We start from the raw sequence: 26,468 nt of genomic DNA, 5'->3' as shown, positions 1-26,468 counted from the left end.
GTGGCAGTTTGTCTGAGAAATTATTTGTGTTTGACCATGGTTTTGTGTTTTAAAGCATTTTACAAGCAAACCACTCCTAGGTCATGCTTTTTAAAGGAAAAAAAAAAAACAACAACAAAAAAAAAACACTACAAGAATAGGCCTAAAAGAATTTCAGATATACACAGTAATTTGGAATAGCAATAGCATGTAGGTACATGGTTAAGCATCTGGCTCAAGCTGTCCATGTCTTAATTATAGTGACTTCCTCAAAGTAGAAGTGGTTGCCTGTGACGGTGCATGACTTTCACTTGTCACATGTAAATGTACAGACTTGCCTTAAGAGTTAGAAAACCTTTACGTGAAGGGGTTGGCTTGATAATAGGGGCTAGCTGCATGGAGAGAAAACCAAAGTTCTCTGTCATGGACAGGATACGAGCCACCACCCAGAAGATGACATTCTTGTGAGAAACAAATCACAAGTTGTAAGAAGTGAGAGTGATCTCATTATTAGCAAAGTCTCCAGAGAAACAAAGGATTCTTCATCTTTGAAGAATGTCAACATTTTCAATCCAGATTGGATGCCTTTTTGAAGCACAGCATCCTGTCCATTACTTTTTCTGAAGAAGTCTGACACACACTATATGCACTTTAAAACTTGGTAGGAGTGGGTCCCCTGGCCCTTACCTAGGGAAGAATGCCCAGTCATTCCTAAGACTTGTTTGGCTACGCGAAGTCCTGTACGGGCCTTAAAAATGTTTGCTCCTAAAGTTGTGCAAACATGTCTACTAATTTCCTGCCTAATTCTCACTTTAAATGCTTCAGCAAGTCAGCACATCTCTGGCTTGTCAGCACAGCCTTCCTTGTCAGACCTGCCCCCCTTTGGGACCATGTATTCAAGTTACTGCAAGGAGCCTCTCTTCTTCTGTGGGGATATTTACATGTCAGGTATGTCATATATTCTGAGTTTGAGAACATAGTTACTAGAAGAAAAAAAAAAAAAAGTAGTGCTGAACAGGAAGCCGTTACTAGGTGTAAGGAATGTTTCAGCAATTTGTGTCAATAGAGGGCTTGAAGGATAAACCTTGAGCCTCTGATACCTGGGGGGGGGGGTTCAGAATAACTGCTAACTATTGTGACTATTGCATGGGACACTACGCAAGTCTCTGACATCTGGACAAGAAATTAAGGAGAAGCGGAAAGCTGATGGACAACTAAAAGACAAAGCTTGCATGGGATGCTGCGGAAGTCTCTGACATCTGGCCAAGATGGACAAAGGAGAAGGACAAGGAAAAAGCCTGGGAGGAAGACTACGAGCCTTCAGCACGAGAGACCCCCAGAGGGACCACCTGAGACTGATACACATGTGCCAGTGGGAGGGTTCAGATTCCAGGAACTAATTATAACAACCCTGCCTTATAGGGCTAATGTTAAGATATTGGGATAGTTTTAGAAGCACTAAACATAAGGATAAGGCAAGAATGATTCGATTTTGTGTGATTAAATGGCCAAAAGAACCCTTAAGACCCCCCCCCCCGTGTATCTTGGCCGATATTTGGGTTCACAGAGGACTGGGTCTGTCAGGCTTTGAACATTTATGTTAATAGTAGAATACCCGTGGTGGATCCGGAACAGAACAAGTATGCTGCAGCCTGGTTGGGACTAACGGAATCGCCCGCCACTCCTATATTTAATTTAATTACAAAAAGGAGGATGAAAAAGATAAGGAGGAGAGGGAGTCCCTTGATAACTTGCCTCCTCCATATAACCAACCTTAGAAAATATTTAAAAGAAGATTAGGGGTGTCAGGGGCTATACTTTCTAGGGACCCAAACATCTACAGAGCCCTTGCTAAAGTTATTAATAGGTCCCCACAAAGAAGAAGTTTGATTTCTGGTAGATACAGGGGCCGAAAGATCGACTATTCAGAATATACCAAGGGGACTCAAGGGAAAAAGCCAATGTCTGTGGTAGGGGCAAAAGGGGAGTCCTTCCCTGTGTCAATATTAGAAAACGTTGAGGTGGAATCTGAGACCTATGTGGGTCTTAATGATCTCTTGCTTGTTGGCTTGTTCCAGAAGCAGAATGTAACCTATTGAGGAGGAATTTGATTATCAAAATGGGCTTAAAGCTTATAAGGGAAAATCGGAAAATTCGGTTATATACATTAACAAAAGAAGATGAGGGCGATATAGATCCCCGAGTATGGTATAAGGAAGGGGAACTGGGAAAGTTGGAAATGGAACCCCTAATGGTAGAAATAACAGAACCCCAGAAACCTGTAAGAGTAAAACAGCACCCCATTCCATTAGAAGGAAGGAAGGGATTAAAACCAGTCACAGACCGGCTATTACAAGGAGGGTCTTTAGAATCATGTATGTCCCCCCATAATACGCCTATATTACCCATAAATAAAGCTGATGTGAGATTCCGATTGGTCCAGGATCTAAGAACTGTAAATCGAAGAATGGTGACTGAATTCCCAGTAGTGGCAGGTCCTTAAACACTATTAAATCATTTGACCCCATGTTGTGGTTTAACCTGGCTGGCAGCTAAACACCACACAGTCGTTCGCTCACCCTCCCCCCTCCCTCTTTGGGATGGGGGAGAGAAATGGGAAAGTGAAGCCTGTGACAGTTTTTTAAGACAGAAAATAATAATAATAATAACAATAATAATAATAATAATAGTACTAAAAATAATAATGTGCACAAAACAAGTGATGCACAATGCAATTGCTCACCACTCACTGACCAATGTCCAGCCTAACCCCGAGCAGTCCCGGCCCCCCTCTCCTGGCTAGCCACCCCTATCTATTGTTTAGCATGACGTCAGATGGGATGGAATACCCCTTTGGCTAGTTTGGGTCACTTGTCCTGGGTCTGTCCCCTCCCAGCTCTTGCTGCATCCCCAGCCTGCCCGTTGGCAGGACAGAGTGAGAAGCTGAAACGTCCTTGGTTTGGGGTAAGCACTGCTCTGCAACAATTAAAATATCAGCAGGTTATCAGCATGTTATAAGACCCTTGTACTTTTTTTTTTTTTTTTTTTTTTTTGTCACAAATACAAGGAAATCAATTTGGAATAAAATTATATGATGATCTGAATAGAGTCAAATGATCTACTGATGCTTCCTTAGCCGGGGGTAGTGCCAAAAAATGGGGAGAGAATGAATGGCCTCCTGAAAGAATCATACAGCATTATGGACCAGCTACCTGGAACCTGAATGAGGTAGTATCTACCTCATTCAATAACCTATTTAGAATTTGAATCAAATAATTAGGTTGCAAGCTGTCCTCAAAATTGTAACTAATCAAACAGCGACGGCTTTGGATCTTTTGGCTGATCAATCCACCCAGATGAGGAATGCTATCTTTCAGCATAGAATGGTTTTAGGCTATTTACTAGCAGAAGAAAAGGGAGTGTGTGGAAAGCCGAATGACTCTAACTGTTGTTTACAAATTGATGATAATGGAAAGGTGGTTAAACAGATAACAAAGGAAATTAGAAAATTAGCCCATGTCCCAGTACAAACTTGGAAGGGTATGGATTGGGATTTGTTTTCATGGCTGCCCGGTGGACCATGGGTTAAAAGGATGTTATGTTTATTTTTATGTGGTGTAATGATGCTATTATTTATTTCTTGTATGATATCTTGCTTTACATTATTGATATGCCAAATAATAAATAGTACCCAATTTGTGATGACTTCAGTAAAGAAAGTTGATGTGTCAATAATGGTGCTTAAGAAATGGACCCCCCAAGAACCAACTGATGAAATCCAGCTGTTACTGGCAAAAGTTGAAGAAGAGACATGAATTGAGACTATTAAAAGAAGATGAGGGATTGTAAGGAATGTTTCAGCAATTTGTGTCAATAGAGGGCTTGAAGGTAAACCTTGAGCCTCTGATACCTGGGGGGGGGGGCGGTCAGAATAACTGCTAACTATTGTGACTATTGCATGGGATGCTGCGGAAGTCTCTGACATCCAGCCAAGATGGACAAAGGAGAAGGACAAGGAAAAAGCCTGGGAGGAAGACTACGAGCCTTCAGCACGAGAGACCCTCAGAGGGACCACCGGAGACTGATACACATGTGCAAGTGGGATGGTTCGGATTCCAGGAACTAATTATAATAACCTTGCCTTTTCTAGAAGTAGTAATGAATATGTATTAGCCTAGAAGCATAAAAACCAGCCACCTGATGTAATGTGTGTGTGTGTTGGAGGAGCCCAGACTCCCCGTGCACCCAGCACTGTTTGCTTGCCTTTTATTGACCCCATAAATAAATCTTATAAAGCTAAATTGTCTCAGAATTCATAACACTAGGTGAATGTTGAAAATTCTTTGGATCCTTTCCATTTTACAAAACTGTGTGCCCACAGGGATTTTACTAGGACTTATTACTGCAGTCATATAAACCAAATGTTACCAAGAGAGGAGCAGTTCAATGAAAGAAACTATTAACCTATATAAACTAATTACGCATCAGCAGAAGAGAAGTATTTACTGCCACAAGGGATTAAAAATAATCCTAAAAGGAAAATTCTCTGCATCCTTGTGCTATTAATTTTAATCCAATTTCAACATCTGGAGGTGAATGTTCCTACGTGCCGGTTATGTGCATGCAGAGGATGAAAACTTTTATTGAAGAAACTCATGGCTGTTGCTATCTCTCTCGGAGCAATACCTGCTGTTGAAAAAAATTAGAAGTCGTTGGAGGAATAAGAAAACCCGGTTATGCAGCCAGTTTGTGCGTTTTTTTTTTGAAAATTCCCCCTCTGCCCTCCTTTTTGTGGTCAGCAAGTAGCCCTTCAGAAGCCAGACGTGAGCTTTGGGTGGAGCCGAGCCGTTTCCTAAAGTTTCCTCTTGTTCGCTGTCGGCATGAAGCGCGCCACCAGAATATGTACTACCGCTCTATCCTCTTTTCCTCACTTTGCTCGCAGTGGGGCCACTCCCTTCTGGTACTACCTGGCTGCCCTCTTGCCTTTGCAAATCAGCGCAAAGGAAAAGGGTGGCAGGCAGCGGGGCAGAGCGGGGGCGGGACGCCCCGGGGCGGATAAAGGGGGCGGTGGCACCACCTCCTGCTCCGGGCGAGCAGGGAGGAAGCGCTTGGGTGCCGCGATGGGACGCAGGGCGGTGGGGCTGCTGCTGGTGAGTGCGAGACCTGGCCCCCAGCTCTTTCTTTTTGGGGTGTATGGGGAGGGGAGAATCTTCCTTCTCTGGGAGCCGGGCGTCCTGCCCCGTGCGGTTTTCCGCCTTGGCTTCCAGCAATCACTTTAGGAACTCGCTTTTACTTCGTGCTCGCCGAGGGTGCGGGGTAGTTCGCAAAGCGCTCCTAAGCCTGGGGAGGCGAACGGGGCCGGGGCGCGCACCGGGTCGCGGCTCTGCGCTCCGTCGGGGGAAGGTCTGGGGGCAGCAGCCAGCCTGAAGAGCGCTGCCGTCCCGCTTGCCAGGAGGGTGGCCCGTTACCGGGCAGGCTTTGGGTGTCCCGCGAGGAGAAAGTGGGAAGAGCGGAGCTGCGGGCGGGCGAGCTCTAAATTCGCCCATTACGGGGCAGAAGTGGAGCGGCTGCCCTCCTGCTGCCGTCTCCGGGCCCAAATGCGTTGTGCCCGGGTCCCACCACGGCCCGGGGCCGCCTCTCCTTGGTGCTTCGGGCTACCATAGTCGTACAGGATTTCTTTCAAAAAGAAAGAAAAAGTTTCTCTCTTTCTTTTTTTTTGAGTCTGTAGTTAGGGTAAGGTTGTTGCTGATGACTCATTCACTTGTCTTCCGAGGACGATTAGAGCCAGTGAGAAACGTGTGGAAATTCCTTGGGCGTATCCATTTTATTTTTTTCTCAAAGGCGGAATTCGGTTCTTCTAAGGTAGGCCGAGGGTGAGTGGAACAAAGCCCTCGCACCAGTCAGAAACCCTAGCCTCTGGAGTTTGCTTGTAGTGAGTTAGTGAAAAGAACAGAGAAGTTAAAATGGAGCTGGGGGACTTGGGCAATAATTTTCTAAAACGTTTCAGCTGCTGCTCTGGAACCGTGTGGTGCTGCTCTAACTCATCCTTTGTGATTGTAATTACTGCTGTGAACAGGGCACTTAGCAGAAATTAGTTTGGGTTTCCTTTGTGGCTTCCCATGAACACCTGAATATGTTTTCAAGTCTTTACAGGAACATCTCCCCAAGATTGCTATCCTGTCCTGGCAGGTTGAATCACTTAAACACCTGTCTGTCTTTGCTGTAGGTTACACTGTTGATAATGTCTGGAAACAGAGCAGAGGACTGTGGAGAGGAAGAATACTGGCACAAAGGTCTCTGCTGTGTCTTGTGCCCAGCAGGTAAGACTTTAGACAGACAGTCTCCATACTCCCCATCTGAGGTGGTTCATTATTGTTGTTAGACTCCGGCTGGTGGAATTGTAAGCCCAGTTAATGCTGTGATGGCTTCTTGGTGCTGGACTCCATTTTAAGTGAGAGCATTTTGCGTAATACACTGACTGTGAGCGGTATCTTGGCAGCTGTTCAGAAAACCTCTGCCTGCTCTTTGGGATGAAGGGTTCAAAGTCAGGTTGCTTTTTATGTTTTGTGGCTCATGATGGTCAGTGAGCCCAGGGGAATTCTGATCTCCTCTGGGAGAGTTTGGTATGTGGAACTTTGCTTTGCTGTGTTCTACCTGCCTTGTTCAATGTATGCAGTTAACTCTTCTTTGTGCCAAGAAGTGCACTGCCCTTGGGTAGTATCACAAGGCTATCTGTTGTATTTGAAGAGCCTTCAGATGAAGAAGAGATCTGCTTGTTACTCTTTTTTTTTTTTTTTTGGTATAAGCAATTCTTTCTATGTCTGCCATACACCCCTTCCAGTGAGGTGTGGTGCTGGCTGAAGAAGTGACACTGAGCTGCTGCAGTGAATCCTATGTGCTCCCTGGTGTGTCCCAGTGCAGGCCTGCCTGTCTGCCTTCTTTGCCACTGTCCCTTGTCTGAGCAGCAAGCTCAGGTGTGCCTCCTGGCCATGCTGCGTCACACAAGTTCCCGTGTGACATACTGCTTCCTTGCAAGGAAGGGTTGGACTTTGACCAAAATAGTTTCGTTTTTGTAACATCTTGTTGTGGTAACTTGTATGCTACAGAATACCTTGAGAGTGCTGCTGCCGGTTCTTCTCTTCCACAGGTACCTATGTTTCCCAGCACTGCACTACTTCACACTCGAAAGGAAGCTGTGTCTCTTGCACCAAAGGGGAAGACTATACTGCTCATGCAAATGGCTTGGATGAATGCTTGCTGTGCAGACAGTGCAGAGATGGTACCACAGTTTCATTGAAACCTTAACCCTTGTGCCCTGAATTTAATGCAGAAAGCCTGATGCTCTTTTTTTGCAATTCTGTTTACTGAGAATAACAAAGTTGGGGAAAAAATGTTGCCTTTATGGCCAGGGTATAACTTAAGCACAGTTGTATAGAGCTATAACTTTTATACTAATTTTTAACTCTTATTTTTAGACCAAATAACCTTGAGAGCCTGTACTCCTACACATGACACTGAATGCCAATGCAAACAAGGATATTTCTGCCCTGCTGAGGGCTGTGAAATATGTCAAAGATGCAGTAAAACGTAAGTTCAATAATGAACATAAGCAACTCCTTTCATTCTAGTGAACTTAACACACATTGGGCCACAGCTCTTAATACCTACCACATCACTTCGACTGTATAATTCCCTCAAAGCCAAATAGCATTATTCATATATTTAAATTCTAAATGTCAAAATACGTGAGGCTGAGACCCAGATGATATAGATTTTTGGTTCCACTGTGCTTGTTGCTTATGCCTGTGTGCTTACATGCTTTGTGTCTTCAGATTAGTATTTCCCCACATGCACAATTGAATAAGCATTGTAGCAGCCACTGCAGAACTTCAGGAGGTAGAACCACTTGTTGAGGAAAACTCATTATGCACGAATAATGCATCCACTGCATGTGTTGTTGGTGTTTGTTTTTTTTTGCTCCACTTAAAGGCTAACATATATAAGCTGTTTTGCTTCTACTTAATCTTATGAGGTATTGGGTTATTTAAAAGGTGCATTTCTAACAAATCTGTTCATGCATGTTCTGTTTGTGTCTCTAAGCTCTGCCTGAACATGAACAGGTTTAGTATATCACTCTAGAAATGTTGATACAACTGTTTTGCCATCCACTTCAGGTGTCCAGAAGGGAAGGAAATAGTGCAGAATTGCAATGCTACGATGGACCTAGGATGTGGCTTACCTGATCAAGGTCTGGAACATAAATACCACATGGCTTGGTCTGTTGGGTGTGTGAATTCTGGCTAATAACACAAACGGTCTGTAAAAACAGTGGCTTGAACTTCTTCTGTACCATACTTAGGAGATTCTGTATTAAGTAATTCCCAGACCAACATAGAGACAAGTTCTCAAAGGGGTTGGGGGAGACAAAACCATCTTAAACTTCACCTCAAGCAAAAGAGCACTTACCTTTGTGAAAAGCTATATGTATTGCCAGAGTTTTCAGAGTTGCAACATCCTCACTGTTAAAAGTTAGGACTAGCACAAACATCTCATTGTTCAGCATGTCTGAGAAGCTGTGTGTAGTGTGACTTCCCTATTCTGCTGACTAGAGAAGGAAGGAATAGGCCCTACCAACACTATAGCACATCAACCAGCTATCCTTCGCATACCTTTTCCACTTAAATATTTCTCTTGAAAGCCTTGTAGAGCTTGCTTTGCAGCTCTGTACAGAATCCCCCACTGCTACTGCGATAATGTGCAATGCAAACCAGTACTTGGAATCAGGTTGGTTGGTAGTCCCAGTGCCTTTTCTAGGACAGGCTAGCTGGGTCCTTATACTAGTGTGGAGTTTAGGTTGTTCTATAGGGTGGCAGGGAAGAATTGTACTTCACAATGTCATGTGGGGACTGCTTCAGTATTTCAGGCACTGATTTTATTCCTTTTCCATTGCAGGGAACACTTCTCTTATTTGGATTTTTGCAATTATTTCAGTGGTTGCTGTTCTGGTGGTGGTGTTTATATTTAAAAAGCTGAGACGTGATAAAGGTAACTTTGCTTGATTACTACCCATAAACTTTCTAGACGTAGGCAGAGCATGCACTAAGACTATTGTTTTGGTGTTACTTTATAGAGGATCTGTTTAATAGATAAGCTCCCACTTGTTTAGCCCGTGATTCAATTAAGTAACTTGAGTAAGATGGAATCCAGTTTTGTTCAGTAAATAAAATGAATAAGCTTTAACTGAACAGCTCTGGCCTCAAAGACTAGCATAGGGCCCTTTAAAAGGAACCTCCACACAGGAAGGAAAACCCTGTGCATGAGCTTAGATGTGTGGTACAAGAAGTATCAACTAATTAGATAATTAATTTTTCACTCATTGTATTTGGCTGTAGAGTATTTTTTCAATATATCACTGCCCTTGCATCATTTCAGCCTCTTAATGTGAATGTTAGGTTGGTTAGCCCTATATGAATGCACATAGTTGTGGCTGTTTTTTTAGTGAGGATGGATATCTTCTGCTGAGAAATACTTTTTTCCATTACTGCATACTAAACTGTTTTTGCAACTAATTTAGTTAGATGATATTGGAAGCACTTCTGAATTTCAAAGGTAAACTTTGTTCAAATCATGACTTACTGCATGTATTGCAGTCAAATTTTCTGCCTCATTTTGTATTGCAATAGCCCATGAGAATGCTAAGAAGCATAGGTTGGGGAGGTGCAGGAATTGGGAATCCTTTCTTTTGAAAGAGGGGCTTAAAATCCAAACTGCATCTTCATGTCTATATTTCACAGTTTCACTGTGTGATGGCACAGTGTTTCCACTGTAGGTGGAAGCTAGGGTACATTTGGACATTTCAAGGAACTAAATGGCTTGTAGTAGACCTTTTGATTTGTGTAAAGAAGTTCTGTGTGTAAGTCTTGTATGAAATTTAATTTGCAGCAGTTCCTAGTAAGTCTCCTAATGTTAATCTTATTTTTCAGCCACTTCACCTGACAAAGTAGAAAAAAGCCTGGTAAGTATATAATGGATACACTGTTTTATCTGAAACCTTTGTGCAGCTAAGCTGTTAAACAGCTTTTAATTCTTGTCTTGCTGTAGATGTCTGATAGGGTGTGTTCCTAAAATGTAACAAGACCTGATTCACATAGGGCCTCATGCAGTCCTTACTTGTATGCATCCAATGGAGTTGGCCTCTCCAGTACTTGTATTGAAAACATTACAGAGCCTGTGGCCAGAATGTTTTGAAAGTGGAAAAACTGAGATGAAGCACCAGCTTTCACTGCAAACTTTTGCCAAGTGGTGCCTTGATTCAACTAGTTCTCTGCTGCTTCAGGCTTATAATCCCCAGGGAATGACAGCTATCAATTTCATGTGTGATGCTTCATACAAAATGCAAGGAAAGCTACAATACTAATCCTTAAGATGACTTCTCTTGATCCAGCAGACAAAGTGGAGTGTCCTGCCTTTAAACTGATATCTCAAGCTACAGACCAGGACCTTGTAGTCCAATGTCTTGATCACAGGCTGTCCCATAAGTCAAGGGGCTCAGAGAACGCTAGTTCAGAAGTATATCCTGAAAAGTGTTTACTATGCTAAGGCTGACACATGTTCCACTGTTAAAGCTAGTTTTACCCTGGCCTCTTGTGGTCAAAGACTACTTCAGAATCTTGCGGTTACACATGGTCAACAACACCCTTAATATGCTCCAGCTTTTTGGGTCACCCCTGAAGCTGTCAGGCAGTTGGATTTCCATGATCTTTGTAGGCCCATTCCAACTGAACTATTATTGCTAGTCTTGTATTTAGCAAGAGGAAGCTAGACCAGTTAAGTACTCCTGTATTTAGCTTTTCTATTTAGAATTTATAGTCTTAACTGCTCAGCAAGGCAGAAATGAACTTGATCTTCTGACTGGTGTAGTTAATCATGCATACCATCAAGTTCTAAAATATCTTTTGAAGATAAGAGATCTTTAAGGACCCAAAGTCTTCTCATAGCACATGTAGCACATCCTTCCCCTGCTACTTTCCTTGTTCCTCACCCAAAGCAAGTAGTACTCTGTGCATGAGCTCGTCTAATTTACCAGTAAAATAGTTCAAGCAATAAAATGTATTTTAACTCACATATTTGACAACTGAAGGAAAGGTGCTGAAAAATCAGTTAAACTTTACCTTAAACTTTTCTCTCTTTTTAAGGTCCATAAGTGGCTCAAATATCTGAATCGCCCATTGGGTTTTGTTGGGTTGTCTCTTTTCCCACATCCTGGCCAGATTCACAGTGTTTCATATATTCATAGAAGCTGATGAAGGAACATGATAGAAAACCTGGTCAGAGTGGTGTAGCATAGGAATAGGTGGACGCTACATTTTGAATAAACTGTAGTAGAAAAACAATCACGAATGGTGCATGGTGACATTTAGCTCTGAAATAATAATACTATCACAAAATACTACTATCATGAACTTAAGTTGTAATACCTGTGTACTTGTGCTACTGTAACAAAGTTTATTTGGAGAGTTGCATTCTGATATGTTCCTGAGACCAGTTACTTTGGCACCAGCATGCTGTCCTTCCAAAGAAGTACCAGTGAACTTACACTGCTGTAAAAAATATATTGCTCCTACATTATTTCCACACTGCTGTAAAATATATGGCTCCTATGTTATTTCCTTCCAAAGTTGATCAGTTAAATTAGCCATGCTGTAAACCTTCAGTCACTAGGTTACCTATTTAAGAACTGTCCTGTACAAATCGAAGCAGCTTGTTTAACCTGTTTGCACCCTCAAAGTGAATTCAAGGAAAATGGTATACAACTGTGTGTCATATCCCTGCCTACCCATGCTGGTGATGTGGTGATGTCACATATGGGTCATTGACCTTGTGCAAACAGAAATCACATGGGCTTATGCAGGAACTGCACCTTAAATTCAAGTCACGCTGGAGAAACAGTCAATACTTGCCCTTACTTTCTACTTGTAAAATAAATAATAATAAAAAAAGCTGCCTAAAACTTTCCACTTTTAACATAAACTGATGTACTAGATATATCCAGGTTTGCTTCATCCTTGCACCGTTCTTTGTGGGTTACCATCAGCCTGAGGTGAACTTCATGGCATAGGCTTATTTAATGTATTGATACACTGGAAATGATGCTTCCCTCCCTAAAGCTATGTAGTGTACTCCAATACTCACTTTGAACAAAGTTGATTGTGTGAATTTGAGGAAAAGTAATTCAGCAAAAAACAACAAACAAACAAGTTCATACTTTTACATGGAACTGATACACTCTATCAGCTCAGCAAAAGCTCTGAGAGCATTAGCCTTTACACAACAACGGGCTTGAGGTCACTGTTAGCAGGCTGCTAGGTCGGCTTGGCTTGGGTGTACCACAGCATCTTAATTCCTTCCTGCCTTAGGAGTAGTATGTACTTCCAGACCCAGAGATGTTGCACGCACTAATGCATGCCAGTGGAAACCTTGAGGAAAAAAATTCTGTTTGTTGTGGGGGTAGCCTGTGAGCCTTACCACATAGCCTGGTGGGAGCAGAACAGCCAGCAAGATGAAGGTTTAGGCTTTGAAACCATTTGGAAGCTGTGGCTTCTACATGTTTTTCACTTTGACAAATCAGCAGCTCTATTACTTCTTTGACGTCTGGTGATTTCAAGTATTCCATTTCCTTCACCTAAACTGTTCTTGAAGACCTACCTATGAAATATCTCCTAAATAATTTTCTTTTTCTTTACAGGCATCTGAGGGTAGTGCTGAAAGCCTATTTTTATCAGAAGTGACAACTGAAAATAATGCAGACAACCCAGATGGTGAAAACTCTGTTAGGAGTCCAGAGGACCAAGAACAAGCTAGTGTTAATTTGAATGTAACATGCCAATCACCAGAGGAAAATAGCGTTGCACCTTCTGGGAGGGGCACAATCCTGCAGAGTTTGAGGTGTTCCATCCAAGATTGGTGGAAGAAGATCACTTCGGACACTTCATTATCTGCAAAAACTGGGCCGAATCCTACTTTTTACCAGAATGCACAATCTAAAGGATTGAGTGCTAGGATGCCAGCAAATCCTATGGTAAGCTGGGGGAAAAAAAATCTCATAGTATGTTCTCTAATATGTGTAATTTGAGTTGATTTCTTAACTATTCCCTGAGTAATAGATGGCGGGATGATAAGAAATAGGAACCTTTTGTCTTAAAGATATTATAGATATCTCAAGATATCACACACGGAGAGTGATATCTTGGGAAAGCAGACTTCAGTCCATCATTTAATGTGCTGTGCCTCTCTCATCTTCCCATTCAGTATTGACCCAGAAGCCATTCTTTAGCAATAGCACCAAATACATTGTTTTGTTGCTTCACTTACAAGTTAGTAGCACAGCTGTTCTCAGCTGTACTGTGAAATCTGACCTGCCCCGTTATTGGCATGTGTATTATGAAAGTAAACTATCAAATAGCTCAGGAATAACTTTTAAGTGAATCAAGTGTTCTGGCACACTAGAAGTAATGGTCCGACTTTGTATTACAGGTACGAGAACAAAAATATCAAATAACTGTTAAAGATCTCTCTCAAAAAGGTAAGCATCCTATAAATGGTCAGTACCTTGATTTTTTTTTCTTGTTGACTTTAGTCTACATAAGCAATAGAGTGATTTGCAACCATTGCTTAAAGATAGAAGGCTTTCAGTTAATTGTAAAATACACTGAAACAGGATTATTACTGCATTTAAGAAAAGTTTCAATCACTGTGATGATGGATTGATCTACTTTAAAGTATGTCTTTTCTGGCAGTGTAATGCAGTCATGCTTTTAAGAATAAGCAGGGTACAGAATTTGTTTGCATGTTTTAAACAAGTCTGTGGTGCAGCAGTGGGATACTGCCTTAATGACTGAGGTGTAGGTCAGAACAGGAAGTCTTTCTGTCAAATCTCTGCTAAATGAAAGACTGCATCAAAGCCACGTATGTGTACCAGTAACTAGTATGTTGACGTGCTGAAATGCCCAAGTGATGGGCTTTGCTAATGCTGGTCTTGCTGTGGCAAAACTGTACTGTTAGCTGAGTGAGGTGGTTAAAGGCTACTGTTGAGTAGCCTTATTAAGAGTAAGCAGTAATAAAATGCAGTCCCCAAAACCACCTTTACTGAATGGTATTTCATCTGAAGAGACTACTTCTGAGATGTGTAGAGTGGTATCTTTAGCTTCTTAAGATAAATAGGGAACCTATTTGTCCTTCTGCTTCTTAAGTCCCAAACCTAGCCTTGCTGCTACTGTTTGGTCTGCACATGTATTTGCTAAAAAGTAATTGGAAAATGTGTATATTAACTGTGGGAAAAAAAAAAAAAATCTGTATTTTAGAACCTAAACTTTTTTTTGTGTGTGTGTTTTTTGTGTTTTTTTTTTTTTTTTTTTTTTTTATTATTTTTTATTTATTTTTTTTTTTTTTTATTTCCTCTCCCCAGAACTGAGAGATTGCTTTTGGGCTTTCATAAAAGAAGTACCAGTGAAAAAATGGAGGCGTCTTATGAGAACTCACCTGAAAGAAAATGATATTGATAAAATTATTTATGACTGGCCTAATGACACAGAAGAACAATCTTACCAGATGCTTCTCATCTGGAGAAACACACTGGGAGAGAAACAATCTATTATAAAGTTACTGGATGAGTTAAGGTATCTAGATACCAAGGCTTACGATAATGTAATGAACACTTTAACAAGTAATAACATTGTAAGTAAAATAGTAGCTACAGATTAACATTTTCAATTAACTTAAGAAATGCTCCTGTATACATATATGTCTACAAACTTCCTATAATTAAGGATGACAAAAACTGCTCACAGAAGTGGCAGTGTAGACGTGATGCCCTCACCATCCTCCAGGGAGTCAGAAGCAATTAAGTCGATGCTTAATCGTGCCACAGGCTCCGTTTGCAACTTTGACTAAAGTGCTTTTTGAGTTGTACTGTATGAAACTCAAGCGTTGGACGGCAAATTGGGAGCAAGAAGCTTCAGTTTACATTTCCTTCGTGAGGCTGTGAAGAAGGACCCTTCTTCCGTGTGCTGTATGGACCTGGGCGCTCTTTGCGAGACTAAAGCGCCTGCTGTTTTTGACAGAACCGCGTTTTTGTTTACGAATTAATCGCGTTTTGTTTGTGGTGAGAGCACGCGGTATGCGAAGAAGCGTTCTGTTTCTGAAATAAAAAGTCTGTAAAAGCAAAAATCTGCGGCTGGCTCGGGGGCAGCGGGCGCTGAGGCGATGCCTGAGGGGCTAAAATGGCGGCGGGCGAGGTGAGGCGACGGCACGGCGCGAGGCGGCGGCTGCCGTTACCGCGGTGACGGCGGGGAGGCGGTCGGAAGTAACGTAGAGAGCGGGCGGGGCGGGGCGGGGCGCCGCTTCCGGGCACGCTGTTGCATCAGCTCGGCAGCGAGAGGAGGAGGAGGAGGCGGCGGGATGGCAGCGGCCGCGGCTGAGCCGGGTAAGGCGCGGGGCCGGAGCGGGGGGGGCCTGGTGAGGCGCGGGGAAGCGCCCGCCGGGGCTGTCACGGCGCCCTGACGGCGGGGTGATGTCACGGCCGGCCGCTGTCAGGGCGTCAGGTGGGCGCCGTGACGTCACGCGCCGGGCTGGTGGGGGGGGGGGGGGGCGTTTGCCCTGGGGCGGTGGCGCTCTGGGGCGCAAAATGGCGGGGGGCGGCGGGGCGCGAAATGGCGGCGGGGAGGGGGACGCGGGGCTGCCCCTCAGCGTGGGCTCCCTGAGGCGGGGGGCGCCTGCTGCCGGCAGGCACTGGGGCTCCCCGGCACCTGCCCTATTCACCCACTGTTCTCCTTATCTCTGCCTGTTCTCCCCTGAACTCGGCTCTGAACTTTGGCTTTTTCCAGAGATTTTTTTTTTTTTTTTTGTGGCCGTGCTTTAATGACGGGTTGCGCTGCCTTCCATATGGAAGGAGGGCTGGGGTAGTCCTGTAATTTTTGGCACTACTGTAGCAAATGGGAACTTGGCGTACCAGTCGTACAAGTGTGAAATACCATTATGGTGTGTAAGGGTTTAGACATTTCTGTCATTCCTGTTAAGGATCTGGAGATTCAAAGATTTCGTCCCCTTTTTCTCTGTGCTTATCGCAGGTAATGTTCCTGTGCAAGGGAGTCCAAAAATACTTGTATTTTTCAAAGGACTGTCTTCCTCAGATGTATCATCAGTGTTTTGTTTAAGGGGCAGTAGTGGGAGGACACCAAAGGCTCATTTCAGGAGTACTTCAAGAAATGTTTCAGTTAAACTTAATGGGCGAGTAGCCATTGGATTGCAACTATTGCATTTGGTTTCAGTTTGGGAGAAATGAAAGTGGAACTAGGGGGGCTGAAGTGAACAGGACTGAGAAGCTCTTCTGTGGAAGGCTACTCCCGTCTTAAAAATCCTAGTTCTCCTAAAAGCCTCTTGATCCCACTGTGTGAGTCTTGAAAAGTCCTCTTCTTTCTCTCCAGTTTCAAGCCATAATCTATTCCCCAGTTTAAGACCACAGTAATACTGACACGTTACAGTTATCTCTTATTAATAATTTTGTTTTGCAAAAGCCCGGTTGGAAAAGAAATATTCAGAAAAGCTTAAGGGTCTTCATTAGAGAATGTGTCTGCAGAAATCCTGGAGCATTTCAGTTGACTTCTAAGTATGACTGACAAGGTTAGCAGGTTCAGGGATGCCCAGGGAGACTAATTTTTCCCTGAAGCAAAGTAACTCCCTGTTTTTATTTAATCTAGTTTACTGCCTGCTTTATGGCTTTTTTGTATTTACTCTGCTGTCAACTCCTTCAAGGAACATAGCTCTTTGGAAGAACGTGTTTTCTTTTTCATTTTCAGGTTAATAAAAGAGAACAGTTTCCATCAAATTTGATACTATGTAGGTTTCACATTGTCAACTTTGAAAGCTGTTTTATTTACAAATAAAATGCAGAAACAATCTTACGCCTTTGAGTCTGCGTGTTGCTGCAGTCTTCCAGACAAATTCCTAGTGTCCTCCAGCAGTCAACAAAGCATTCTGTATATGGAAGGAAGAATGTGTGACAAATTATATTGTCCAAACTGTGCACCGGTAATTACTGTATGAGAACTGTATTAATGTCTGCAGTGGAATTTTTTGGAAACAACATTTTAATGCTGGGAGAGTGTCACATTAGTAATATTCATTCTTGGGATTTTTGATGGTTATTTTGCTCCCTCTCCAAGACTCATGCTTGGTGCTTGTTTTCTGAATGGGGCTGCCCTTGAGTGATGTCTTGGTGTCTTTGGATCATTCCATTCACGTTAGTTAACAACCAGCGTTATGCAACAGCTTTGTAGTACTGCTTTTTTGCTGTCAGGAAGACACTTCCTAATGCTGTTGAGTAGCAGCAACTGTAATTTTTGTTTTAGGAGGAAAGAAAAAAGGATGATTCAAGAGAGAGGCTGATTTTTAGCCTAGTTTCCTAAAGCAGGCGGGCTAGGAGACTTGGTCCTATATGGTCCACTAACCCTTCTCCCTCAGTAGCTTTTGAATCCATCAGTTGGTATTAAATTCAACAGTGGGATGCCTCTTTGAATGCAGTTGGCAGACTGAGCAAAGGTGGGTTGGAGATATAAGAGAGGCTGGAGATACTGAAGTGTATGGGGAGAGGGGATGAAGCACTTAAGAGACACCGGGAAATTTCTTCAGTGGGAGTGTGTTACGAATTAAAGGTACTGTGAGACTCATGGGCAGGAATTGAGCGTGCAGGATGTAAATCACAGGAAAAAAAGCTGTGGATTTTCTACTCCTGTTTTTAGTAGTGATATCAATGAAGCTGGAACAGACTTCTATATAAAGATAATTTTGACTGAGTTCTTTCACATAAAGAAGTGACACTACCTCCCTGTGGTTTGTTGCCTTCCAAATACAGTGCTGCTGTATTCATTCTTTCTTCCCTGTGGTTCAGGAGAAGAGTTTTTGTTATGTTAGTTCAATCCAAGTCGGAGCTACTCACATGAATGCCAGCAGTGGGAATGATTTTGTTCTCTATATTGAAATGGGATGCTCGTATTGGCACTGATCACTCAGCACTTATTCCAACACAGCAGATGTGCTTGTATTCTCAATCTGACTGGAGTGTAGTTGAGTACAACCCTGCTAGCTGTACGCTAGTTGTCATGGTTTGGAAAGCAGCTATCAGTTTAGAAAAGGAAGTTTGGAGCTCAGTGGAGCCTGTGAAACCAGTGTGGGGAACTCATATTTGTGCAGAAAGCTTGCTGGGAGCTCGAGACTGTTGTGGCCCAGCTGCTGCAGTGCCCTGAGAAACCCTCCAACATCTGCCCAGGTGTGCTCGTGCTGTGTGTCTCTTGCCCGGTGTGTAATCACAGGCAGGGAGTTTGGGATGAATTTGAGTCAGTGATCCGTCTCAACAAAAAGACATCCTCCTATGAGGTCCCCTGGGCTAACTGGTTTCTTTGATCTGTTGCACTTTAAAGTCTGCTGCTCTTACACCGAGACATAACGTCAAACTGTATAATTTCAGGTATTAATGCATACGCCAGAAGTGTTCAAAGTAATTTTGTCTGCTCTGCTTATCAGGGCTGAACTGGTACTAGCGATTACAGGCAGTATTTGCTACCTCTCCTCACTAAATGTAGCATGTATAGGTTCTGCCATCTTTCTTTTATTTGTGTGTTAGTTTGTACAACTTCTCTTTTAGATCGGTTTATAGATGTGGTTGGAAAGCACTTACATTGTTTCAGATACACTGAGTTGCTTCCCATTAGCAGCCTGGAGTATGATTAATGGTCATAATAACCCTAATAATACTTTGCCAGTGGAGGGTTGCTTTCCTTGCAACTGATCTTTAAAGATCTTTTCTTTGAGATACAGTTTCATTTCTGCACGGATTATTCCTTCAGTATTTGGGGGTGGGAGGTGGGGGCTTTTCCCTCATGATTCATGGATGCAAAATTCACGTATGTCTTAGGTTTCTGTAGTTAATGAACATAACAATTTCAAACTATTTTATGTGTATAAACATGTGAAGTCCTGTGATGATAAACATCAGTAAATATTTAGGAAACTGAACAGTTTATAGTAAAATTAACTATGTGAGCCAAAGCTGAATCCTGTTCAGCTGGGTAAGACTAGCCCGTAAGGTCTAGCCGTGAACCATTATTTACTCCTTATTCCTTATTTTTAATGAACAATTGCATGGATAGCCCTTAAGAAGGATCGAGAACTTACATAAATCTGATTTGGCATTTGCGTATGAATCTTAAATATCTTTTGTGACCTTTGATTTTATTTTTTTTTCCTATCACTGTTCATTTATTAGTTCTGCTGACCTCTAAAGTGATATGCCACTTAACTTAGTAATGCTCAAGAGTCAAACACAAATGTACTTGCTATCTAGCTGCCGTTTCCCTGTTATCTGAGTTCCTGTTCTCCTTGAGAGCAGCTGTTTAATTTTTCTTGGTTGTTTCAATTGATTTCCATACGGGAAATGGGCTGCTCGTAAAGTCCTAAGTGATGATACTGATGATTTATATAACCATCTCTTCCCCTGTCCCTGTTCAACCTTCCCTTTCTAAGAGCACCTCCAGTCCTTTGGTATGCAGAAAAAGGTGTTTACCAATGCAAGAAGCAGCACTTGTAACAGCGGTTCCTTATGGGTTTTGGGAGTAGGGACAGGTGTTTTGATACTGCCACTCTCTCACATTATTGCACTATGTCCTTGACTATGTCTTAAATTACTCGCTTGGCTGACTACCCAAGCAGGACATTGGTTTAATGTTTACTTTGCTTTGAACATCAACGGAGTTACAGATGTTGAATCACCGTAGGGAAACACCACTGTTAGGCCTTGTACCCACTGACTTGCACAAGATGTGCTATTACTGTGAGCATCCCTACCAGAACCCTTCGGCTGCTTCCTCCATAGGAAGACGTTCCTGCATTTGCAAAGAAGAGGTGCAATTAAACCTGCATTGCCTGTGTACCAAAGAAATCATGGCGTTAAAATACTGTGAGGGAGAAGCCTGTTCTAATATTTTGTCTGTTCCTTTCGTTCATTGTATTCTCTGAGTGTTACTCATGCTTCTGAGGAGAGAGGGTGGTCTAGGAGAAATGTGGGGTTATACAGCAACAGCGTAAGTGTTCGCAGTTGTTGGAGCAAGTGGAAGTAACTTGGTGTGGCACTGGGAGCTCGCATGTTCGTACCAGTCCTGTAAAGACTTCAGGATGTGCTCAGCTCAGTAGAAGTATCCACAGCCTATCTGCAACATATAAAATTAATTATATGTAAATATTTGCTGCATGAGTGTTTTAGCAGCATGGAAAAGAGACCAGTAAAATTTGTTGTGCATGGAGATTTTTCTCCATTTTCAAGTAGCTAATATTTGTTCATGAAAAGGGCCTGTGCTTTTGTCCTTACTACTTTTGTAAAGACTTCTCCAAAAAACTTACCATGGTGTGAACATAATCCTATTAATAGGAAATACCTAGTTGTTCAGTGTCTTGTATTAAAAATATTTTCCTCAAATTTCTTGTCAGTTGCCAGAGCTAATTTGGAGGGGGTGATGTATAATGTAAGGATATATTTTGGTCATGGAATCTCCTTCTTTTAATGCTGACCAAGTGTCCTGTGCCTCTGTCTTTACAGCTTCCAGCTACAGTTTTATTCTGAGCATTAGTGAAGAGGAAGCCAGGGTGAAGGCTTTGAACGAGTACCTGAGCACTCGTAGTTATATCCAGGGGTTCACATTTTCACATGCAGATGTGGAGGTATTCAGAAAGTTTTCGGGGCCACCTGTGGACCAGTATTTCCATGTTGTCCGGTGGTACAGACACATAGAAGCAATCTATGATGGCAGCAGTGAAAAAAATGACCCTTGTAAACTTCAAACAAGTGAGTAATATGAAATTGGTGGCCAGGCTATAGACTAGCTGACATTGTATTGATTTTTGTTGCTGAGCAGTCCTAAAAGTTCCCTTTCATACTCTTGCACACTTTACAATTTGACGATCCACTTGTATTTAAGCTTATTAAATTCTTCTTGCATACTGTTTCTGTGTAATACTCCGATCCTGAACTATTTGAATGTTACAGCTCTGTTTCCACATCTGATTTTAAAATTCTTCAATATACAGAATTTAATTGTTTGTGTTTTCTTTAAAAAGCTAGCTACTGAATAGTAACTGGGTACGTGGGTTTTGCTTTGTTGCCTAAAATATCAGGATTTTCTCAATCCACTTTTCTTTTTTTTTTTTTTTTTTTTTTTTTTTTACCTGTGGGAGTAACTAAATAGTTCTTGTATAATGTTCAAATTCATAAAAAAGTAAACTGCATGCTGCTTCTTAAGGTTATTTTATTAAAAATGATTTTTGGGGGGTTCTTAAGACTTGAATGTTTGGGTTTCTTTTTTTTTTAACCTTGGTAATTTAGGGATTGCTGATGATTTCAGGAAATACTAACCGGTTGATCTAGGTCATTGGGTAAGCATGGGTACTGGCATTTTTGGGAGCTGCATCACTCCTGCCATGATTTCCAGTGAGCTAACCTAGCTTCATTACTTTATAGTGAGACCCATCCTCACGGAGTCATGAAATAATTAATAATAATAACACAGAGCTGTTGTATAGTGCTTGCAATATCTGTAAATGAATGCATAATGCGTTTGTCATTTTGGCTGACAGTTGACTAATATTTCTCCAATGCCATCTTCTTACAAAGTGTCATCATATGCGTTCTCAGTTCCTAGCAGACCAGCAGTTACAATCAGACTGCTGAGAGTAGATTTTGTGTGTGACTGCATGTGTTTGTGCTGGTTATTGATTTCCTTCCAGTAGGGAAGGGATCTCAGCTGTACTGCTGGCTCTGGTAGCAGATTTAACACCACTAACTATGGTTTGTCTGCAGAATGTTTGTCATGGATCAGGGTGGGGCAACCAGAGAAAAGACTTCAGTTTTTCCTGTCCACAAAATCTGCAATGTTAAGTCTCTCTTTCTTAAGAGCTGTCTGATTAGCTTTCTGATTTTCTGATCTGTGTATATTTATCCAAATTCCTGAAATGGTGTTCTGCAATGTTCAGGATGAAATAATGCATGGATCCACCATGCTTCTAAAGCCTTGGATATATTAGCAGTATTTTTTTGGATGTATCTGAGAGCCCCAGAGGTGGGTTAGAGCAAATGAACCTCAGTTCAGCCATGGGAAGACTACTGCGGGCAGGGATGCCTTTGAGCAGACTAAACAGCATGCCTTTACTTTGCCCTTGGTATCCATGTGGATATATAAAACATGCATATATCCATACCTATATATCTGTATGACACTTAAATCACAAACTGGGACTTTTAGGGGTCAGTTATCCTTTTTTTGCTGTTGTTGTGAGCTTGTTTTTTTTTTTTTTCCTTGTGTTTAGTGCGGTTATAAGGCAAAAAAAGCTTTAGTGACTTATCTTTTATTAGACTAACCCACATAGGCTTCCTTCCCTGAGGGAAACATTAGCCACAATTAAGCATACCAGAATAATCTTTGTAAATCAAAGAGTAAACAAATCTATACCTTGGTCTGATTTATGGATAGACTTCTACTGCACTTGAACTGTTCTGGTCAGTAACATACCGTAAACTATTTAGAATAAACACACATTTCTGTGGATCCGTAGCATGCAGATTAAATGAACTCCTTTTCTACTTTTTTTTTTTTTTTTCTTATTTAGGCAGTTACTCAAAAGAGGATGATGAGGAAGAGATTAATTTTTTTTTTTTTTTTTTATACCATGGAAATGTATGTTACTTGAAGGTTTTCTGACAAAATTTTCATATGAGGATATTAGGGAAACAGAGTTAATGAATAGCATCCTGAAACACAGGATCAGAAAGGCAATTTTGTTGTCAAAACAAATAGTTTGTATAATATTTTAATTGCGGTTAAAATGCCTACCATGAGAATTCCTGAAGGCAGTACTATATGTATTAGCCTGGTACCTTTGGTGTATCTTTGAATTTCCTGTTTTGCTTCCATTCCAGGTTAATGTGAGGATTAGTTTAACATCATTACAGCTGCAAGCAGCCCTGTGCATACCAAACTGCAACTCTTTGACAGATGACATGCCCATACTTTCTTTGAAAACACGTTTAACAATTGTGTTAAAAATTGAAAAGAAAACAAATGCAAGAATAAGCCTGCACGTTCCTAAACTGTTCGTGCAGCAGAGTAGAAGAGCTGAGAGCAGCAGCACAAAATGGATATGCCACCTTCCCAAAAATAAACTGAAAAGTGTCCAACACCCACCCACATACAGTGTGTTTCATGTTGAGTGTGTCTTCAGTGTTTTGAAGTGTGGTGCTTTGGCTTACTGTCCTGCCATCTAAAATGATGGTTGTGATGAATTAAAATAAACCCTTTTAGTTCTGTGGACGCTGATTTTTTGAAATCGGATTTTTTCTGAACACAGTTATCACAATGATGTTCATGCAGAAAAATACCAAAGGAAAAAATGAAAAAGTTGCAAAGAATACTTTTAAATGTAGCGATGAAATATAAACTTTCTGTTTTGACAACACTTTACTTTTGCTTTGTAATTTGTGTTACACTATTTGTGTATGTGTAACATTGTTTAAGAATTTCTACTAAGTTAAAAAGTATCAAACTTCTATTCCTATGTAGATAAAAGGCAGTTTTCAAAATGTTGAAATTCCCCAAAGAACAGCAATTACAGTTCTTCCCATCTCCTCTGAATATTATCACTGATTACCCAGATTTTTATCTGTTCTCCTTAATGGCAAAATTTAACCTGCCGATGAATTGGAACATATTTGTGGTAAATGAGAGCGCTCAGAAATGCCTTGTGTACATAGCAACCACCTATGATTAAAAGCTGAGGCTCTTTCTAAACCTTTTGGTCTTCTCTCCCTCTCACGCTAAGTACACAAACTCTGTCAATATTGGTTCTAGAGATTAAGTCTGGTCTCTGGAGATTTTTTTTTTGCTAATTCTTTGTATGATATCTATATGCCATCACAGTATAGATGTCAGCAGCATTGCAGAAAGCCCAGGACTGCTATAGCACTTTATTAATGTTTTATTAAGTTTCAAAGCTCTTGTTAATGCTTTGATTGCATGTTCTCACTTTTACACCCTTTTCTTTACTGTTACTCGAATCAAAGGTAATAGGTGTGTCAAGGCAGAGGGTGGAAAATAAGTGATTGAAATCTTTTAGTGGCTTTACCTCTAACAAAAGTAGTTTGGATTACTAAGATTGGAGCTGTTTTGTATAATTCATATATATATTTTTCTTTTGAACTAACTTAATGATGTGATAAGGTGGAAATGTTATACTGTAAAACTGTTTATATTTTCAGTTCTATTTAAATTGTTTTTTCTCTAGGTAAAGGCAAGCGTATGCAGCCCCCCTGGACTCCCCCTGAAGGGACAAAACATTCTAGACTCTGCCTCTACAACAGCCTGACTCGCAATAAGGTGACTAAATGAAAGAAAAGTGAGGATCTTCTTAAAAATGCAAACAGAGAAGTCATCAAATGTTTGCTTCTTAAGAGTCTTCCTTATTAGTACACAGGTTTCTGGGGTTTATTTTGAGGTATTCTGACAAGCAGGTGAAAGAAATGCCTCGGTCAAGTGTGTTTGGTGAGGCAAGTGCTACAATATACACAATAAATATACAAATGTGTGTATGCATGTGTGTATTGCTTAATATATAACATGCAATAGCAAGTTATCATGCAAAATAGCCAGTGGTTCAACTGTAAAACACGTAAGCATAGGCAGTGTGAACAAAATAAAAATCACAGTTTCTTTCTTTAGATGTCGCTTGTGTAAAAAAAATCTTGCAAATTATATTATTGTAATACAGAGTGGTAAAACCTCCTGTGGCCTTGGCTGAAGGTACTTGGGGGAAGAGAGGAAATATTAGGAATAATAATGTCACACCGTATGTTATATCCAAGAATATATGAAATGGCAATACTGTATAGCCTTTTTCAATGCAAAAGAAAGCCCGATCTTCCCTTGTGAACGCAGCTTGAACAATGGCCTACCTAATCCAAATCTTAGTAATCCAGTATCTGGATAGATAAGAGTGCAGATAACAGGGTGTGGCGGCTTATGTTCTCTTTTAAGTGCTAGTGATGATCTTTTCTTACAGTAAAACTATGAGTGGAATAAGGTTTGTTTTTTTAAAAACAAAAAAATATGATTCATGTTTTTCATGTTCTGATTTTCCAAATGTGGTGTTTTTGGCTGAAAGCATATCTTCAATTCTTTCTACTCACTGTACCATCCCTTTCAATTAAGGAAATATTTCAGCCGCAGAATGGAAAAAAGGTGACATGGTATTGTTGTGGTCCAACGGTATATGATGCTTCTCACATGGGACATGCCAGGTACTGTAGTTGCTTATTTTGATAAAAGTAATAACAGCCCTTGATATAAGTAGTAACAGCATGTATAAGTAAGCAAAGATTAAGGAGAAAAGTGTACTTTATTTAGATAAGTGTATTACTGATAAATGGTCTTGTTAGTCTCAATGATCAAGATTTAAGGTTAGAAGCATATCATTTTCTGTCATGGTGTGAGGAAAAACTTGCTGGAGGATGAGGGAGAGTTGAAACTGCTATAAAATTGTTGACTGATATTGAAGTAGTTTTTGCATGGAATAGAAGCACATTTGACGTATTTGCTAAACACTAATACTAATTTTTGTTGCTGTTGTTTTTAGATCATACATCTCATTTGATATCCTGAGAAGAATCCTCAGGGATTATTTTAAATTTGATGTTTTCTATTGTATGAATATTACAGATATTGATGATAAGGTAAGGCCTGTTTAAATTGTAATCTAAAATACTGTAGTTTGTGCATGAAAGTCAGAATCACGTGTAATTGCTATTTGGAAAGTCAAGATGAATAATATACTTACTAAGATGTATTTTGTACACAAAGTCATTGATTTCTGTGACTCTCCTGTGCTAGCATACTACTCATACGTAAACGAGTGTTGTTATAAATCATGAAGAGTAAATGTTTTATGAAGATAACTTGTTTTATTTGCCTTTTTCACTGTCTGTTGTTGACATGCCTAATTAATTCTGTTGAGCTAGCTAATTAACTATATGTGGTGTGTTTAAGTTGTATTACTGCTTGTAGTTCTTGCATCTTGTTAAATTCGTGTGGATCCTGAAAAGCTTTTTATATCTAATAACATTAGATTTTATTTGCGCTTTCTATAACTATTATTCTGCTTCACAAGAATATTTCCATATTTCTGCTTTGTAGATCATCAAGAGAGCAAGACAGAATTATCTTTTTGAACAGTATAGGGAGAACAAAATAACATCAGCTCAGCTACTTGAAGATGTTAAAACTGCCTCAGAGGTAGGCTCAATAGTTAATCCCTGCTAGTGTCTTACATTCTTACTCAGTAATATAGCAAAGCATCTAAAAATGTCTATGTCTTTGCTGCCAGTTTAATCTTTCTGCTCG

The 26,468-nt window shown here is 41.0% G+C and overlaps 2 protein-coding genes across 3 annotated transcripts in view; both read left to right on the top strand.

Annotated features, from left to right (window-relative positions):
• The first annotated feature begins 4,975 nt into the window (after positions 1-4,975).
• LOC137857246 (tumor necrosis factor receptor superfamily member 10A-like) lies at positions 4,976-15,003 on the top strand. Its single transcript, XM_068683487.1, has 10 exons — positions 4,976-5,129; positions 6,206-6,299; positions 7,127-7,258; positions 7,455-7,566; positions 8,154-8,227; positions 8,932-9,024; positions 9,963-9,994; positions 12,725-13,057; positions 13,513-13,561; positions 14,444-15,003. Exons 1-10 carry the CDS (start codon positions 5,100-5,102, stop codon positions 14,737-14,739), a joined length of 1,245 nt encoding a protein of 414 aa, XP_068539588.1. The 5' UTR covers positions 4,976-5,099; the 3' UTR covers positions 14,740-15,003.
• A 334-nt stretch (positions 15,004-15,337) lies between these two features.
• CARS1 (cysteinyl-tRNA synthetase 1) overlaps positions 15,338-26,468 on the top strand; it is a 34,044-nt gene continuing 22,913 nt past the window's right edge. Inside the window, exons 1-6 of one of the 2 annotated variants that reach the window (XM_068683485.1) lie at positions 15,340-15,460; positions 20,624-20,869; positions 24,358-24,449; positions 25,281-25,369; positions 25,705-25,801; positions 26,262-26,360. In XM_068683485.1, the coding sequence (XP_068539586.1) occupies positions 15,436-15,460; positions 20,624-20,869; positions 24,358-24,449; positions 25,281-25,369; positions 25,705-25,801; positions 26,262-26,360 (648 nt within the window). In that variant the 5' untranslated portion in view covers positions 15,340-15,435. Of the gene's footprint in view, positions 15,461-20,623; positions 20,870-24,357; positions 24,450-25,280; positions 25,370-25,704; positions 25,802-26,261; positions 26,361-26,468 lie in introns of both variants that reach the window. The other variant, XM_068683486.1, reaches the window with a different exon arrangement.

The sequence above is a fragment of the Anas acuta genome, chromosome 5 (genome assembly GCF_963932015.1).
Source record: "Anas acuta chromosome 5, bAnaAcu1.1, whole genome shotgun sequence".
Lineage (NCBI taxonomy): Eukaryota > Metazoa > Chordata > Aves > Anseriformes > Anatidae > Anas > Anas acuta.
This window is presented reverse-complemented; position numbering and strand designations above follow the sequence as displayed.